The following is a 16,407-nucleotide window of genomic DNA, read 5'->3' as shown; positions in this document are numbered from 1 at the left end:
AGCCATGTGCTGTCAGCACCGATCATCCATAGTCCATAGTTAATTTCACGGGCACAACTTGCCCAATAAATCATGTTGGCCTGACCTATTACTGTATGCTGTAGTGTGCTCAACAAGTGAACCGCCTACAGACCAACCTTTCACAACCCTTGTAACCATAAAATCTATTTCAGGTCCCAGGGAACGCCTGCTAAAACCAGTGGTCAATGAGAACAAGGCTTGTAAATTGGTGGGTAGTGGAAATAATTTTCCCCTTACAGTGGTGGCAAGAATACAACTAAAATAAACAACTAAAAACCTTTTTAGTGTTATACAGCTGGCTCTACCAAATAGTGTTGGCCCCAGAACTATGCAGCCACCATATTATGGGAATTAAACCATAGTTGACTCGTAAAAAGGGAGGAATTCTGGGGTTCCACAGAGCCCTGTTTGGGAATGGCTGCTCTAAACTTGCTCAAAATGGTCACTATCATTCATTTAAGAAAATTTACTGAATATAAAAGATGACCTTGTGAAAAAGGGAAATGTTTAAAATCCCAGGTGTAAGATTTAGGAGAGCTTAGCTTGGTTTACACTGCAGCAGGTTTGGTTTGGTTTCCTCTAGAGATGGAAAGTGAGATTCCTAATGCTTAGAAAATCTGTTTACAGACTGTTCATAAATTGATTCATGAAGGTGTCAGAGAGCAAATGAGTCTGTGCTGTTCCACAGAAAATCTACATTGCAGTATGGAGAATTGAAATGAAGATTTAGTCTATGACAAATATTCAGAATAGGGCATTGTGAAATGACAAATGTGATGTCAGGATTACATAGAGGAAAATGTTTGGCATCAACACGGTGTGTTAGTTATATGCACAGACAGGAGACAGATCAACCAAAGACTTAAACTGTAGCTATTTCAGAAAAGTAAGGCTTCACTCATCAAGCTTCAATAACCGATTCTTATAAATACTCATTTGTTTTTTCCGCCAGATGTCTTCTCGGACAACTTAATGCAGTTTTACCTCTGACACAGCCCATCGGAGGGCCCGCAGTTGCTCCAGAGCCCACATTTTGCAAACAGTTCCTGATGGATGCTTCAACAGATACTGAGTGAATGCAGATTCCCCCGCATACAGCAGCGAGCTGGCCTTGCGTGCTACGCCTTTTAAGATGTTGCGTGACGTATAAAAGCCTGTCCAAGCTTGATATGTATCTGCATGGGAAAATGATTAACTAATATTTAAAACCAAAAATGCAACCAATGTTGATTGACGATACGAAAAGAAATATTAAGAAAATAGTTTCCTATAGTCCATGATCTACTTTGTAAGTATATTTATGAAAACATCTGATGCAGTTCGTTGGTGACATAATAATACTTTATTGGCCGTCAGAACTCTATTCAAGTGGAAAAAAAAACTTCTGACTGCCACTTTAGTGTAATTATGGTTACTGGTAATATAATAAACCAATCACCAGTTATAAACATGTAAATATAAAAGGGGGAATCAGAGGAAATAATAATGGAGAAATCTTTGATTTTATTTGTGATTTTATAAACAGACCCCCTGTGTTTATTCCAATATTCGTTCTATTTTTAGTGGTTCTGCCATTTAAATGACTTATCCTTGCATGTTATGCTTTGTACAGCACCATGGAAAAAGAGAGAACTATCTGAATCAATAATAATTATGATCTATATTGTGATTTGTGTAACATACCTGAAGAGTATGGCAGGAAGTCTTCATTTTTGCGCACCTCCCAGGTCAGATTTCTCCTGTGTATACTCTTGAAGTATTCTCCGAGCGTTGCATATTGCACAGTCACTGCAAACTCTGATTTATTATTTATGTATTCCAGTAACAAATCCATGTTATTAAATTGGATGGAAGCATTGAAGAATTGCTTGTCGCAACCCTGAAAATAGAAAACAATCCAGTTGAGATGCATAAAACTTGTATAGTACAGATGTTAGCTTGTCACTTTTATAACAAGCTCCTAGCATCCCTCTTCTAATAGCTGGATCCTGACGCTATTCCCCAGATTCTTTCCTGCATGTCCCCTTCAACAGTAATGTGCTCAGTTGATTATAATAAATTAAAGCTGAACTCCAGGCAAACAGCTAAATAGAAAAATGAAATACATAGAGGGGAGACCTGAAGAATTAAGAATAGAAGAATTTATTGGTACGTCTGAAACTATTACCTGACCTAAAACAGCTGTGCTCATGAATGCAAAGCTTAGAACACTGATATTAGAATTATAAGAATCCAGACTTTCTTTAAATTACAACAAAGTATAGAAACAGTAAATGATTGTGTGGACATAACCTTTAGTTGTGTTCATAAGTTCCTTTATTTAAGTGTTGCAGAAATAAAGTCTCTATGGGTTAGGGTGCCTACAAACAAAAATAGAATTGTTAGAAGAACGACCTAACCTAGATGCCTATGAGTATGACTTCTCCAGTTGAAGGAAAAGACTTCTGTTGCACACTGCACAAGCCTGATTAAGGATCAAAGAATGCTGTATTTTAGGAAACACAGAAGAATGTCTGAAAGGCTTATACTGATACTTTGGTTGTCCCTTAACACTGATTGTAAAATCACACGGGGATCCATATAGCACGATATATTCCTACATTTACAGGGCAAATAGACCCAATTATAATGCAGGTATATTAACAGTAATGGACACCTACCTGTAGACACTGTGCATTCAATTCTGTTTCCAAAGGCTTTATTATATTTAATAATCACTAGCAGGCAATTCTATGCTCTACTTGTCTCTTTATTATTCACTTACCCAGGCATGATGTCAGGGAAAAGGAGGGAGGACATATACCTTCCTCAACCTTGCCCATCTGTAGCTAGCTATGGTCATACTGTTATCCCTTGGCATTACCTAATAATTTGTAAATGTAGCTGGATATATTCTTTGTTGATTATGAGTGATGTGGTTCCTCTTTCATCTGTTATTTTAAGCATTTGTTTAGTCATCATGCACTCTGTATGCTTACTAGGCCTAACTTGCTCTTACCATGTGCATTATTTATCATTTGATCTATTTATACTAAAGCTACACATCGACATAGTGCACTGGTATATTTGGTCACATACAAGATCATTGTTCCTGATCTTTCCAGCAGCAACAGTATAAAAGAACGGGCATTGTACAGACTGTGGAGAGGGGAGCAGAAACAGGAGACCCCCTTGCTGCAATTTACCCACAGCAGACAATAATGGCCGCATGCAGTCTGTCAATTAGTGATCAGAGATAAGGTAAGTAAAAGTATTATTGGAATAAAAACCGCCAGATAAAAGCAAGAATCCAGCTATTGTTGTGTGGATCTAGCCCCACTTCAATGAAAATTTTTCCCAAAGCCAGCTGAATCCAGGGTCTACATGCTCTGTATTTCTATCAACATGTGTTTTCTTGAAGAAAAACAATGCAAAAATGAACTCTGCTACCATCTAAATAAAATCAATAAATTCCTACTGAAATAAATCCTTTCTGCTCTTAGAAGTTTAAAAATGAGGGACCTGCAATTAGAGCTGTAAAGAGCTTACCCAAGGCCATAAGACATCATTGCTTCTAAACCATTCTGCTCGCATTTTAATATTTTGTACCATGGTCTCTGCATAAAAGTCAATGTTATCACGGGTTACAGGAAGACTCATGTTAGGATAAATGCCATCCTTTGGAGGATCAGGAAACAGTGCCACTCCATTCCAGTAAAACCCTGATCTAGAAGTAAGAGTATAAATTTATATTATAAGATACAAAACAAAAGCAATTGATAAGTCTTGTAATTTTGTTACAGTATGTTGGTTAAAAAAAATTGGATACTTGGATACATTTAACACATTGGGCCTGATTCAGTAAAGCTTTCCAAAACTATCATGGGTGCAACTGAGTGATCCAGAAAACCTCAAATATAGATTTCCTTTAAAAGTCTATCTTCTCCAGTCTTGGAAGGCTTTAATAAATCAAGCCCATCATGACTAGGTGTTTAACCTCCATAGCGGTTCATTTCTTTCCGGTTTTTATATGTCTAAAAGAGGTACATTGTTTTTCATGAAAATTTATTTTACAGTATAATATAATAGTATGGGTATAATAAAGTTTGAAACAAAAAATCCATGTAAAAATAATAAACTGAATAAATTAAAACATCTATATATATTTTTTTAATTTAAAAAAAGTACATATTATACTCATACTATTTTATATACTGTAAAAGAAATGTTCTTGAAAACAATGAACTGATTTTACACATATAAATCCAATGTATTGTATTCAATACAGGTATTTTGTATTGAATGCAATACAAATGGATTTTGAATTACCCGCCCCGCTGGCAACGTACACACGCACCAAAGTCACCGGGAACTCCCCGGTGACTCATCGGGTGCAGAAGCCGGCCGGAGGAAGAAGACAGAGATCGCGTCAGGTAAGGCTGTATTTACTATTACTTCCCATAGGATTACCTACCCAGAGTGTGAGTCGGGGTTACCGCTTTCAGCAACTTTTTTCTACCCCGAGTCACACTTTGGGTTACCGCTAGGAAGGTAAATGAGAACATGTGTAAAGAAGAAAGCTGGACTGCCACAACTAGCTGATGAGTATTAATGTTCATCAACAAACACTTTCTTTCATGCCCTGACAGGGGAAGGGGGATCTGTTCCCCAGAAATCTGGTGACTTAGTTTATTCTTTACAAACAAAATAAACCTGGTTCTCCACCAGCAAGGTGTGGTTCTGTAATTCTACCTCAATTCATTCCAACCTTAGCAAAGGATGACCCTGAAAACTCTTTGGTGTGTAGAAGCTGCTGGCCTTTCTTCCAGACATCAAATATAGAATAAAAAACCAAACCATTAACTAACAAAGCTTTTAACCAAAGGCAGTTTTAGACTTTTTTGGACCCACAGCCTCCAGGAGATATGTCCCTTATAACCACCACCAGCTAACAGAAAGGCTTACCCGCTGTTTAACTCAACCACTTTTATGTTTACCTTGCCAACCCTCAGTGGTAGCATTATTAATGTTATTCAAAACTACTGAAACTAACTTGGAATCGTACTACAGAATGTGATTATTGGGATCTTTCAAATCCTTATCTTCATGCTTAACATTACCTGTTGGAAAATGGCAGATGTGATGGGGTACAGTAACTGAACTGGTCCATTCCATGAGTAAATATCTCCTGTTTTTCTGATAAAGAACGGGAACCTCTCCAAACAAAGTGAAGCTTCTGCAGAAAAGGAACATAACAACTTATATTAAAAAAGAAGAATTACTTATAACATACTGGCTTTGGGACTAACAACAGTTTTTGTGTTGATTCCTTTCTGGCAATTACAACAAACAGCATATTAATCACCTACTTTCTTGTGAAAACCTTAGGCTCAAAGGAAAATGCTGGAATGTATCCCAGAAAGTGCAGCATGGTTCTGCAGTGTAAAGCCTAATGTAGCTTTATAAATAAGAAAATAACAGGGTAGAGCCACCCTCAGTGTCTTTTCTGCTGATCATTAATTGGCTATGCAGAGTCAAGAGTCAAGTAGAAAGAGTTCACCACCAGGAGACACAAGTTCATATACTGACATGAAGGAATTGTTTAACACTGTTCTGGTTTTAGCTTTAAGGATCATACTCAATACATATACTTTATTCAGATAATACAATATTCACTTTGTAGATTTCTTTCTTAATTATGTGCAGATTTACATGTATGCCATGCAAATCTAACAGCAACAGATTAGTAATTCTAAAACAGAGTTGTCAAACTCAAATACACAGTGGGCCAAAAATGAAAAATTTGGACAAAGTCCCGGGCCAACCTTGCTATTTATTGAAAAAATATCTACAATTGAGGAAAGTTCCTAATGAATGTCAACGGAGGATGGGGCACTTATGGGTACCAGAGTATTCTGGGATTTGTAGTATTAGTGGTGCATGCACTGTCTACTGGCGGGCCAGCTCTAGTAGACATTTGGTAATTTCTCGCTGACCAAACGTACTTACAGTGCGGGGCAGATTTGGCCTGTGGGCCTGAGTTTGATACCCCTGATCTAGAACTTTAAAAGGTGTGCTCACAATGATGACTTTTTTCTGTGGTTTAAATCTGGGTAAAAAATGTTGATCCATCTACTTAAGCTCCGCTGACAATGTTATAGCTTGTCCAAAACCCTTTGGCTGATTGGCTTAATCTGCACCTGATTGTGGCAATATATCAACTAATGTAAAGTATTAGGGTATTTATATACATTTTATGTTGTCCTAGGAGATTTTCCCTCATTATGAGGTTGCAATTTACATATTGTATTAGTACAAGACAGTATTTATTACTGTTTTTTTACAATATATAAGGATTAAAGTGCACTGCATCGGTGAAAGATGCTGGTAAAAATGGTCATATTTTGATAAAGATTCCAATAGCATTCACAGAAGGGTGATGTGGGGAGAATTTGGCAAAGATCTCTCGTTACTAGAAGCCCATAGAGAATTAAGATTGAATTGTATGTAACTTCCCCCACCTCCTAGATTGTAAGCTCTTCTGGGCAGTGTCCTCTCCTCCTCCTGTGTCACTGTGCGTATTCGTCTGTCATTTGCAACCCCCATTTAATGTACAGTGCTGCATAATATGTTGGCGCTATATAAATCCTGTTTATTAGTAATATTAATAATATTAATATGTTGGCATATCATTTTGAAGAAAGTGGATAGTGAGTGGAGAGAGGTCGGTTTTTACTGAGTTATACGTTTCTGAGCTAGAAATATTGTAACTAGCATCCAAAGAGCAAACGGAAAGCTCTTTTGTCAAAGTGTTTGAAGCAAGCGTTTAAGGATACTGAGAAATGGTTTGAAGCTCTGTATGGGGATCAGCCAGAGGGAAAACCAATTCTGTCTCATACGTACAGAAGTCTAGCAAAGAACTACTTGGCAAGGCTGGCCACATTGCTTTGGACAATGCTGCACTACTGGCAGTCACCATGAGCCCCTTGCGGTCATTGTTTTGTTGCAGTACATAGTCATTACAATGCCATACTTATTACGATCAATAAGGAAAACGGGTTCTCTTAATTAATGAGAAAACCTTATAAGTAATACATTTTTTGCAAAATCATCATAACCAACATCAATAATTCCCATTCCCCTACTAAATCACTTGCGACCCATATGCAGGTCAACAGCCACAAGCTGTGGCCAAATAAATTATGGACTGCTAATATAAAGATGTTTATAGTCCTCCAAGACATTACAGATTGTTTTTCTAAGGAGGAAATTGACAAAAAACAAATCTAGTCTTCATGGGTACCTTGGATTTCTGCATATCATCTTTCACATCATAATCTATGCGAGAGATGAGGTGGGCATTGAATCCAGCCATGGAAAAGAGTGTTGGTGACGTGGCTGAAGCCCCAAATGGATCCACATGCCAGGAAAACTGAGGTCTCACTCCAAATGTTTCATACAAAAAGCCATGTCCCTCTGTGAAAACACGGAACACTGATTAGTATACAACATCTTAGCCAAACAAAATAAACATGGCACTGCATGTTAATGTTAATGGAAGTTATAAAACAAGGCAAACTTCAGTGCTCACTAAACTGATTTCCCAAAGTTCCCACCATCCATTGAGGTTTAACTCTATTACAGGTAGTCCTACAGAAAAAAATCTATTATGAATGCTGCAGCCAGACTCATCCATCCTTCCCACGGCTCCTCTTCTGCTGCATCTCTTTGTAGTTCTCTCCATTGGCTTCCATTTCACCTTAGAATTAAATCCAAGCTCCTGTGTGTGCTTTGCTTTCAAATCCCTCCACAGTTATTGTCCTACCTACATTTCTGACTTGGTAAAAAAGTACTCCCCTAGCCGCTCTCTTCGCTCATCCAATGACCTACTAATGACTTCCTCACTCATAACCTCATCACACGCACGGATACAAGACTTTTCTAGAGCTGTCCTGACTCTTTGGAATGGTCCTCCTCGTCCTATTCCTCTTGCTCCTACTTTCTGCTCATTTAAAAGAGCACTCAAAACCCATTTTTTTCAAACTTGCCTACCCATCTTCTTTCTTTTGAAAATATCACTACGTCCTACCACTACATATCTCCCATCCTATTGTATGTAAATTCCCCCACCTACTAGATTGTAAGCTCTTTGGGCAGGGTCCTCTCCTCGTGTATCACTGTCTGTATTAGTCTGTCATTTGCAAGCCCTATTTAATGTACAGTGCTGCCTAATATGTTGGCACTATATAAATCCTTTTTATTAATAATAATAATAATAAAAATGGGGCTATGAGCAGCTTCACGCCTACCCAATTAAGCAGAAATATCATTTCAATGTTCACCCAGTTAATTTCTATATAGAATCCCACACTGGGATGTTATACCCCTCTAGTGTTTATCAGGACATACCAGTTAGTTGTAAAATGTGATCATCTATGCAAGTCACAGCTTCATCATGCATGACCTGGCCTCCAATGATGAACTCCAACCTTCCCTCTTGAATCAACTGATGCACCTGTAAAACATAACACATTCAATTACTAGACATTTCTTCAAAATGGACCATGTAGAAGAAGTCTGGCATCTATTGCCAAGGTTAATTTAACTTCCCAGCATAAACCTGGTAGGTATTGGAAATAGGGCTTGAGCAAGGTCCTCAGACCTACACTATATTGGGATCTACCTGAATAAAGATCTCCATCTAAACTTTAAATAGTGGATAACACTTCTAAATACTGCTTACAAAGTTTAGCCCAATCCTCACACTATGGGATGAAAGGGGTTTTAAAATGCCACCAGTGATGAGATTGTATATGGAGCAGTAAAGGTATTGGGAGAGGGTTCCTGATCCCTTGGGGGCCCTAGGTATATAGCTACTTCACAGCCAACACCTTCAATTCAGTTTTATGCAGCAGAAACTGAGATACGTCTAGGTGCGCTTATTCACAACTTTAAACTGGTGCTAGATTTGCATTTAAGTGTATACAAGTGGGAAATGATTTCGACCTATGTTGGGACTTAACTACAATAGCAGGATTTCCTATCAATTCCTGACCAGCTGTCATTTTACCATAGTGGAAGTAAGGGAAACTTTCCAACCATGACACAGACAGAAAAACAACAAGGGGATGAAGAATAGGGGAATGGGGGAAAAAATTATTACAGTTTAACATAAATCCAGGGATTAGCCAACAATAGAGCCTCAATATGTTTCTATAACGAACTTCGCCCTTACCTGCTGCTTCTGCAGATCTCCAGCTACATTGTCCCACCACAGGCGAAAGAATTCTTGTTCCACTGCAATAAACCTGCGATGTTTGGCTTTCATCAGCTCTTCTACAACGGTAGTGTAGACATTGGCAGCATAGGCATGCATGCTCTCCTGTAGCAACATACAGAATTTCTCAGTCTTATCCATGTTATCCCAAATTAAACATTATTTTAAATAATGCATTGTGTATTTTTTCATGCATCAGTATTACAAATTTGGATAGTACAGGAAGCAGTCAGTAACACAATGATGATTCTCTGATGGGGCTACAAAGTGAACCCTGTTTAACACCATCATGGTTAAGTTCTATTAAAGTCTGAAAAACCTGAATTGTAATCCCCTGTACTGCTGCAGCTGAAAATCAATTAATCAACACAGAGGTGAGCAGAGTAATACTGTTAGAAACAGAAAAGCAAATATTCGACTTAATGCAGCTTTATATTGGTAACTTGTCCATAGAATGCAGAAAACCTGAATCCTGAGAATGTCTGAAGTCTTCTTACACATCACTGGTTGGATTCTCACTCACCTAAACGAGCCCTCCTCCACCTGTATACCTTGTCAGTTTCTGCAGTGTCATGGGAAGAGACAAAACAATTACCAATAATTGGGAACTGATCAGAAACCAGGTTATTTTTCCACTAAAGCCCAATATAGATGTGCAATAATAGTCGCTGGAAATGATTCGTTGTGATGGTTTTCTGTGACAGTAGAACTAATGAGCGTTGTAGAAACAGCTCTGTTCAATGGAGAGGGGAAGATAGGTGGGAGCCAACCTGCTTCATTCTTCCTAATATAATACAATAGCTGTGAGTTGTTAAGTTATCTGGCACAGCAGATTACAAAATCAATTGGTGAGCAGACATACAGTAGATGCTAGATTTTTGCATGAGACCACCATGACCATACATCTTGGGTGAATTTTTGTGATCCTATCCAGGGACAAAAATCCTTATTTATGTTTATTTCTCTGATGTGCCAATAGTAAGAAGTGGTTTCCATTTTCTTTAAATTCCCCGTCAATTATTGGTCTATATCCAGCAACTGCATGAAATTGCATGGATGGCTAGGGAGCAGCACTATATTGTAGGATAAGGGATGTGGCTATTGTATGGTTAGTTTGAAGAAAAACACAAAAAAGTGGCATTTTTTGGCAATTTTTTAGGATATATTGTAAGAAGGTTATATTTACATCATATAACATATTTTCAAAACATAGAAATAGTGTATAAAAACAATGACAGGCAGTTTTGTCCCATCCTCCCTTCGAAATGGTGGAATGGAAAAGGAGGTTAGGGACTAATGGTTTAGACCCTAAACACTACCTATGTATACCTATCCTTATATGAGATACACTCTGACTATTTTGCTCTGTGCTTTCTGCCATCATGTTATAAATAACTGGCCACTTTGGACACCATAGTATAATGAATTACAACCAGAGGTAAAAACCTGTTTTATACTGTGATACATAGAATTTGTTCCCATATTGGTATATTATACTTTATTTATAGTGTTAAACTACTCATATTCACTTATACTTATTTAAACAATAATGTATATTGGTTATTGCTCTATGTTGTTTGTGTATTTGCACATCCACATGATTAGCTACCAATAATTACTATATTACCAAATCACCTTTATATGCTTATACTTATGTGAGCTATAAGCCATTTGTCAGTCTATACATTATATCGTTCCAACAATGATTCTATACTATTTCACTATAATTTAATTGTATATGCTGACATTCATACACATGCTATTTTCATATGCAGTGACTCTTTGTGACCTACAAAGTCCCCCGAGGAAGCCTATAAGGGCGAAACGCGTTGGGACATCACACCATATCTCTCACGACTATTTAAGCACTCTGACTTTAGGATCAGCATTGTCTAGACATTAGTCCCTAACCTGCTCTTCTCTTCCACCATTTCAGGGGGGAGGATGGGACAAAACTGCCTGGTATTGTTTTTTATGCTATTTCTATGTTTTGAGACTATGTTATATGTTGTAAATATAACCTACCTACAATATATATTACAAAATTTCCAAAAAAACCCTGCTTTTTATGTTCTTCAAACTTACCTTACCATTGGGGTTGGCAACACCTAATTACCTAGTTACATTAGGTCTGGTAGTCTCAAAGTCTATCTCCCCTGTATTCTCTGGACTGAATTAGGAAACATATCTCTGATAATTCAATGTTGTGCTTAATCTGAGCGGTCAATCACATGATATAGGGTAGCGGATACATACTTCCTAAAACACAGGGAAGCCCTTGAAACGATGTTCATGTATAAAGGAAACCCTGCAACAATGTAACATTTATAGCCCACAATATGTTAGCATGGTCAGTAAGGTGATATAGTAATAAATAAAAGAACACAGAATGTGGCATACCTGACATATTTGACATTTTTACCATGCCCTCGGCTTATAGTGCAAAATTCATTTAATCAAATAAAAGAATAATATTATTGGCCAGAAAGAATGAAAATTGTAATCACGCCCTTACAATGGCAGTCAGTAGAAACATGCTTTCTTACATTGATGGTCAGCATGTGGCCCCTTATAATGGTGATCAGAGGTAGGAGGACCCCCTTTTATTACTGGTCAATGGCGGAATGATATTTACTGTTGTCATCAGCACTGTCCCACCATACGGACAGGTCATAAGACTGAAACCAATCTGAGAGAAAGAAAGTGTTCATTGCTTAAGAGGCCCGTAGAAACCTCCAGAGGAATCCTAGCTAAATAAACCTGTTCTAAAGGAATCAGTTAGTTGGTTTTCATGTTAGCTTCAGCTCACCATATCCCAATATTCTATTCAGATTATTGACCCCAACCATAAAAAATGTATGCAATTTCACAGAGTTAAAAAACCAAGGGTGCTTTTAAAAATGCCAATTATATCATTAAATGCCATTATTGTATTTGCTTCCAGTGTTATTGCTGCAATGGAGAGCATGTGAAATGCAAAAAGGAAACACTGTTACTTCCTTTTTCTTACATGCATTGTCTACTTGCGATTATCAGAATACAATATATCTGTTATAGACAAATAAAAAATAAATATTATAAAATGAATAATAACACCCCTGCATGTCCCCAGAGACCACCAAACTCCTTGTACATGCGCTTATCATCTCTTGTCTGGACTACTGTAACCTCCTCCTCTCTGGTATTCCACTAACCCGACTCTCTCCTCTACAATATATTATGAATGCTGCAGCCAGACTCATCCATCCTTCCCTCCGCTGCATCTCTTGGTAGTTCTCTCCATTTGCTTCCATTTCACCTTAGAATCAAATTCAAGCTCCTGTGCTTTGCCTTCAAATCCCTGCACAGTTCTTGTCCCACTTACCCTTCTGAACTGCCCGCTCTCTTCGCTCCTCCAATGACCTACTACTGACTTCCTCACATGCATGGATACAAGACTTCTCTAGAGCTGCCCCGACTCTCTGGAATGGTCCCCTTTGTCCTATTTGGCTTGCTCCTACTTTCTGCTCATTTAAAAGAACACTGAAAACCATTTTTTCCAAACTCACCTACCCATCTTCTTCTGTCTCTTAAACACTCACTACTTACCCACCCTTCCATATATCCCCTCCTATTGTGTGATAATTCCCTCACATCTTAGAATATAAACTCTTCTGGGCAGGATCCTCTCCTCCTCCCGTGTCACTGTCTGTATCAGTCTGTCCTTTACAAGCCCTATATAAAAGTACAGCGCTGCGTAATATGTTGGCACTACATAAATACTGTTTACAATTGTAATAATGAAACCACAAGTCCCAGAATTGTGCAACAGCTTACTAGTACCTGTACAGATTGTACAGATGTTTATTTTTAAACTCATACATTGACGTACAATCTACAAACTGATGTAATCTCTGCACAATTGACTTTAACTGGACTAAAACTGCAAATATGAGAACAAACCTACACAATCACAAAAGTAGAAATCGTGCAGGTTCCTATATTACATACTTGAAGATAGATATAAAGGCGATTGCATATATTGGTATAACCAGCCTAAGGCTACGTAAACACGTGCAATAATTATCGTTGGAAAGGAATGATTAACAACCGATCAGTCGATAATCGTTAACCAAAAAAAAAGCACAATACCAGCGAACGAAGAATGTCGCTGGAAACGAACAACCGTCCCAGCAGATCTGATTGGGCGACGATCATTCGCTATCTATTGTGTGTACGGTCGTTCAGTGATCGTGGATTTTTATGTGATACACTTTCTCCTTTACATGTCACTTTCTGCATCATTCCAACGATCCTATCTTGTGTGTGTACAATATTGGTGGATTATATTTGAACGATCATATCGTAACAGCATGTACAGAATTGTGCACAATACGATCATTCAAAATAATCGTCAATAATCTTTGATTGGTTGTTAATCGTTCGTTTTCTAACGACAAATATTGCACGTGTGTACCTAGCCTTACACTCAGTACTTGGCATGTTTGTTATACACATACACAACATATTTTTTTTTTTTTTTTACACACAGAGTATTTGCCATACAGTACTCATGTACTCACGTAACATATATATATATCCACACACAACATTTTAGCATATTGTTTACAGCAGGGGTCGGCAAACTCCGGCCTTTAGGCCAGATACGGCCTAGCCGATAGACCGTTCCGGCCTAATGCCCCCTGGCCGATCCTGCCAGATCTGCCAGGTGGCGTTAGGAACTACCAGAGCCGCCGGAGCTTCGGAGCCACCTCCTTGCTGTTGCTCCCCTATTTACCGCGGCCGGCGTTGATATTCCGTAAATAGGGAACGCTGAAGGTAAATCCCTCTCCTCCGCAATGCCTATGGAGGAGAGGGATTTCACTTCAGGGGGCGTTCCCGCCCACCCCATAAATGGCCCACCCCTGGTTTACTGCAATCTCTAACTTTAATTATAAATATTGTTATGATGACTCTAAAAGAAAACAACTAATATGAGGTCACATGACCCAAACTTTTCTCTCTCTATAAATACACATAATTGACACATCAGCGATTTCTCTGTAGCTATAGGAAAGGACTACAACTCTCATCATGCAATGTCACACTGATCCATACCCCCACAGTAGATAATCTCCTAGTAAATAATGCAAAGCATGCTGATGATTCTATGCATTGTATGTGTACTGTACCTGCACAGTGTACACCCAGCCCACATCCATGTGACTGTGAGGGATGACAAACACTTGGATGTGATCAGCAGTATGACAGGTGACAATCCCACCATAGGAGATCAGGAGGAAGACCAGTGTGATCATTGCTGCAGCTGCACGAACTCTGCCTGTGATCACATCTGCAACATTGTAACAAGTAAAGGAGGCTACAGTGTGCAGGGAGGGACAAAACACTGCATCTTCCTGACTCTGTTACTTCCTGGAACTCAATGTGTAATTATTGTTCTCTGAGATCACACCATACTACACTAATGGCTGCTGGGTCTGTTTATAAAACCTAAATTGTCAAATGTGAATGGTTTGTGTTTTTTATTTTAAAAAAAAATATATTATACTGAGTTTTAACACACATTTTTGTGTACGAGTTCTAAAAATAAAATAACAGTATTTTCAGACAGAAGATTCAGAATAAAAACCCACTTGTGTCTGATAAATAATGTGAAATCTAATTTTGGGGAACTGTAAGGTGAGGGGGGTCTAAATAAAGAATTTCCTGCATTGCAGAATTTCCCATGACTTCCTGTTATGTCTCTGGGACAAGCAGTAAAGGGAAATTCATCCGGACAGGTCATGGACCACAAATAATAAATGGACGGGAGTTGTACAATTTCCTACTATATTCAACACTAGAAAGAAACATTTTGGCTGCATGTAAACTGTAGTTAAAGCGTACCTAAACTCAGAAATTTTTCTGAGTTTCCTTTTATGTTAAGTAAAAAATCTGACTCTCTTTCCCTTCTCTATCCTTTCCCCTTTTCCTTAAAGTAGGCCACCCGTTCCCTCCTCATGTATTTGTCTCCTATAATTTGGCCTTTTCTTCCCAAACATTAGATGCACCAGGTAATTTTTTTACTTTGATACCGCCTTATTTTTCATTTACTTCATGAATTGTTTGTTCAGTCCTTCCTAACATAATGTCATGTTTACATTGTAATTCCTATAAAAAATGGCGGCGCCCGGCGCGCTGGTTCTGGTTCAGGTGCCGGTATGACGCGGGACAAGATGAAAGAGAACTCCGGACGGACTGCTCTGCGGTATTGAAGGTAGGTGTATTTTTTTTTGTTTTAGGCAGTTTTCAGTTTATTTCCTCTTTAAAGAGGAACTTTCATTAAAAGAAAAAAATATCACTTACTTTTACTTTCGAAGAGCCCTTGATCTCTCCGCAATCTGATTCCAGTTGTCCCGTGCCGATTAGGAGTCTTCCTACTTTTGGCACAGACGGGCACAGCCATCTTCTTCTGCACTCTTCTTACGTCAGCTGATCTCGCAATGCGCAGTGAGAGGTTGGGTGACATTTATTACTGCGTTAGATTGACATTTTTTTTTATCTTCCAGAAAACCCCTTTCTGTGCATGGCCAAGATTGGAAATGCACAGAATGAGCAGCCCAAATCCTCCTGGGATGTATAAGGGTTAGTCACCCTTTTAAATAATAATAAATATGTGATGATAGATCTGCTTTAAATGTTTGCAGAGCTGTGACTGTGAGGCTGCATGGCTGACATATGCCCAGCACACAGTAACTGTTATTACCTGGGCAGGAGAGGTGAACCAAACAACAGGCAAACATATTCGCACACACCTGTGAAACAGATCTTCTGATAATCAAGACAAAAGCGACATGCTGCATTTGGGAATTGTGCCATGATCTGCTGCTACCATGTGCTGCCATGAGCAAGAAAGGGTGCCAACCTCTCCCATTCACAGACTGCTGCTGGCTCACTATGAGTCAGAAATTATAATATTACTCTTTTATAGATTTAAATTAATACATTTTATTTATGTTTTTATTTTTGGACAGAGCTGCTCTAAAGTTATCTTTAAACCAGAGATGTGTAAATGATGAATATTTCTAACAAATGAATGTTTGTAGTCATGATGTAGAGCAGGGGGTTTCCTTTTCCCCTATAAAACCTAT

General features: G+C 38.4%; 1 protein-coding gene across 1 annotated transcript in view; it reads right to left on the bottom strand.

Annotated features, from left to right (window-relative positions):
- Window positions 1-14,639, bottom strand: part of MAN2B2 (mannosidase alpha class 2B member 2) — a 34,243-nt gene extending 19,604 nt beyond the window's left edge. The window contains exons 1-8 of the mRNA XM_072406468.1: window positions 14,449-14,639; window positions 9,236-9,382; window positions 8,410-8,515; window positions 7,304-7,476; window positions 5,121-5,236; window positions 3,550-3,727; window positions 1,705-1,900; window positions 1,006-1,196 (exon numbers count right to left, since the gene is read on the bottom strand). Coding sequence (XP_072262569.1) covers window positions 1,006-1,196; window positions 1,705-1,900; window positions 3,550-3,727; window positions 5,121-5,236; window positions 7,304-7,476; window positions 8,410-8,515; window positions 9,236-9,382; window positions 14,449-14,574 — 1,233 coding nt within the window. The 5' untranslated portion in view covers window positions 14,575-14,639. The remainder of the gene's footprint in view (window positions 1-1,005; window positions 1,197-1,704; window positions 1,901-3,549; window positions 3,728-5,120; window positions 5,237-7,303; window positions 7,477-8,409; window positions 8,516-9,235; window positions 9,383-14,448) is intronic.
- Window positions 14,640-16,407: the final 1,768 nt, after the last annotated feature.

This window comes from Pyxicephalus adspersus, chromosome 3 (genome assembly GCF_032062135.1).
Source record: "Pyxicephalus adspersus chromosome 3, UCB_Pads_2.0, whole genome shotgun sequence".
NCBI classification, from domain to species: domain Eukaryota; kingdom Metazoa; phylum Chordata; class Amphibia; order Anura; family Pyxicephalidae; genus Pyxicephalus; species Pyxicephalus adspersus.
This window is presented reverse-complemented; position numbering and strand designations above follow the sequence as displayed.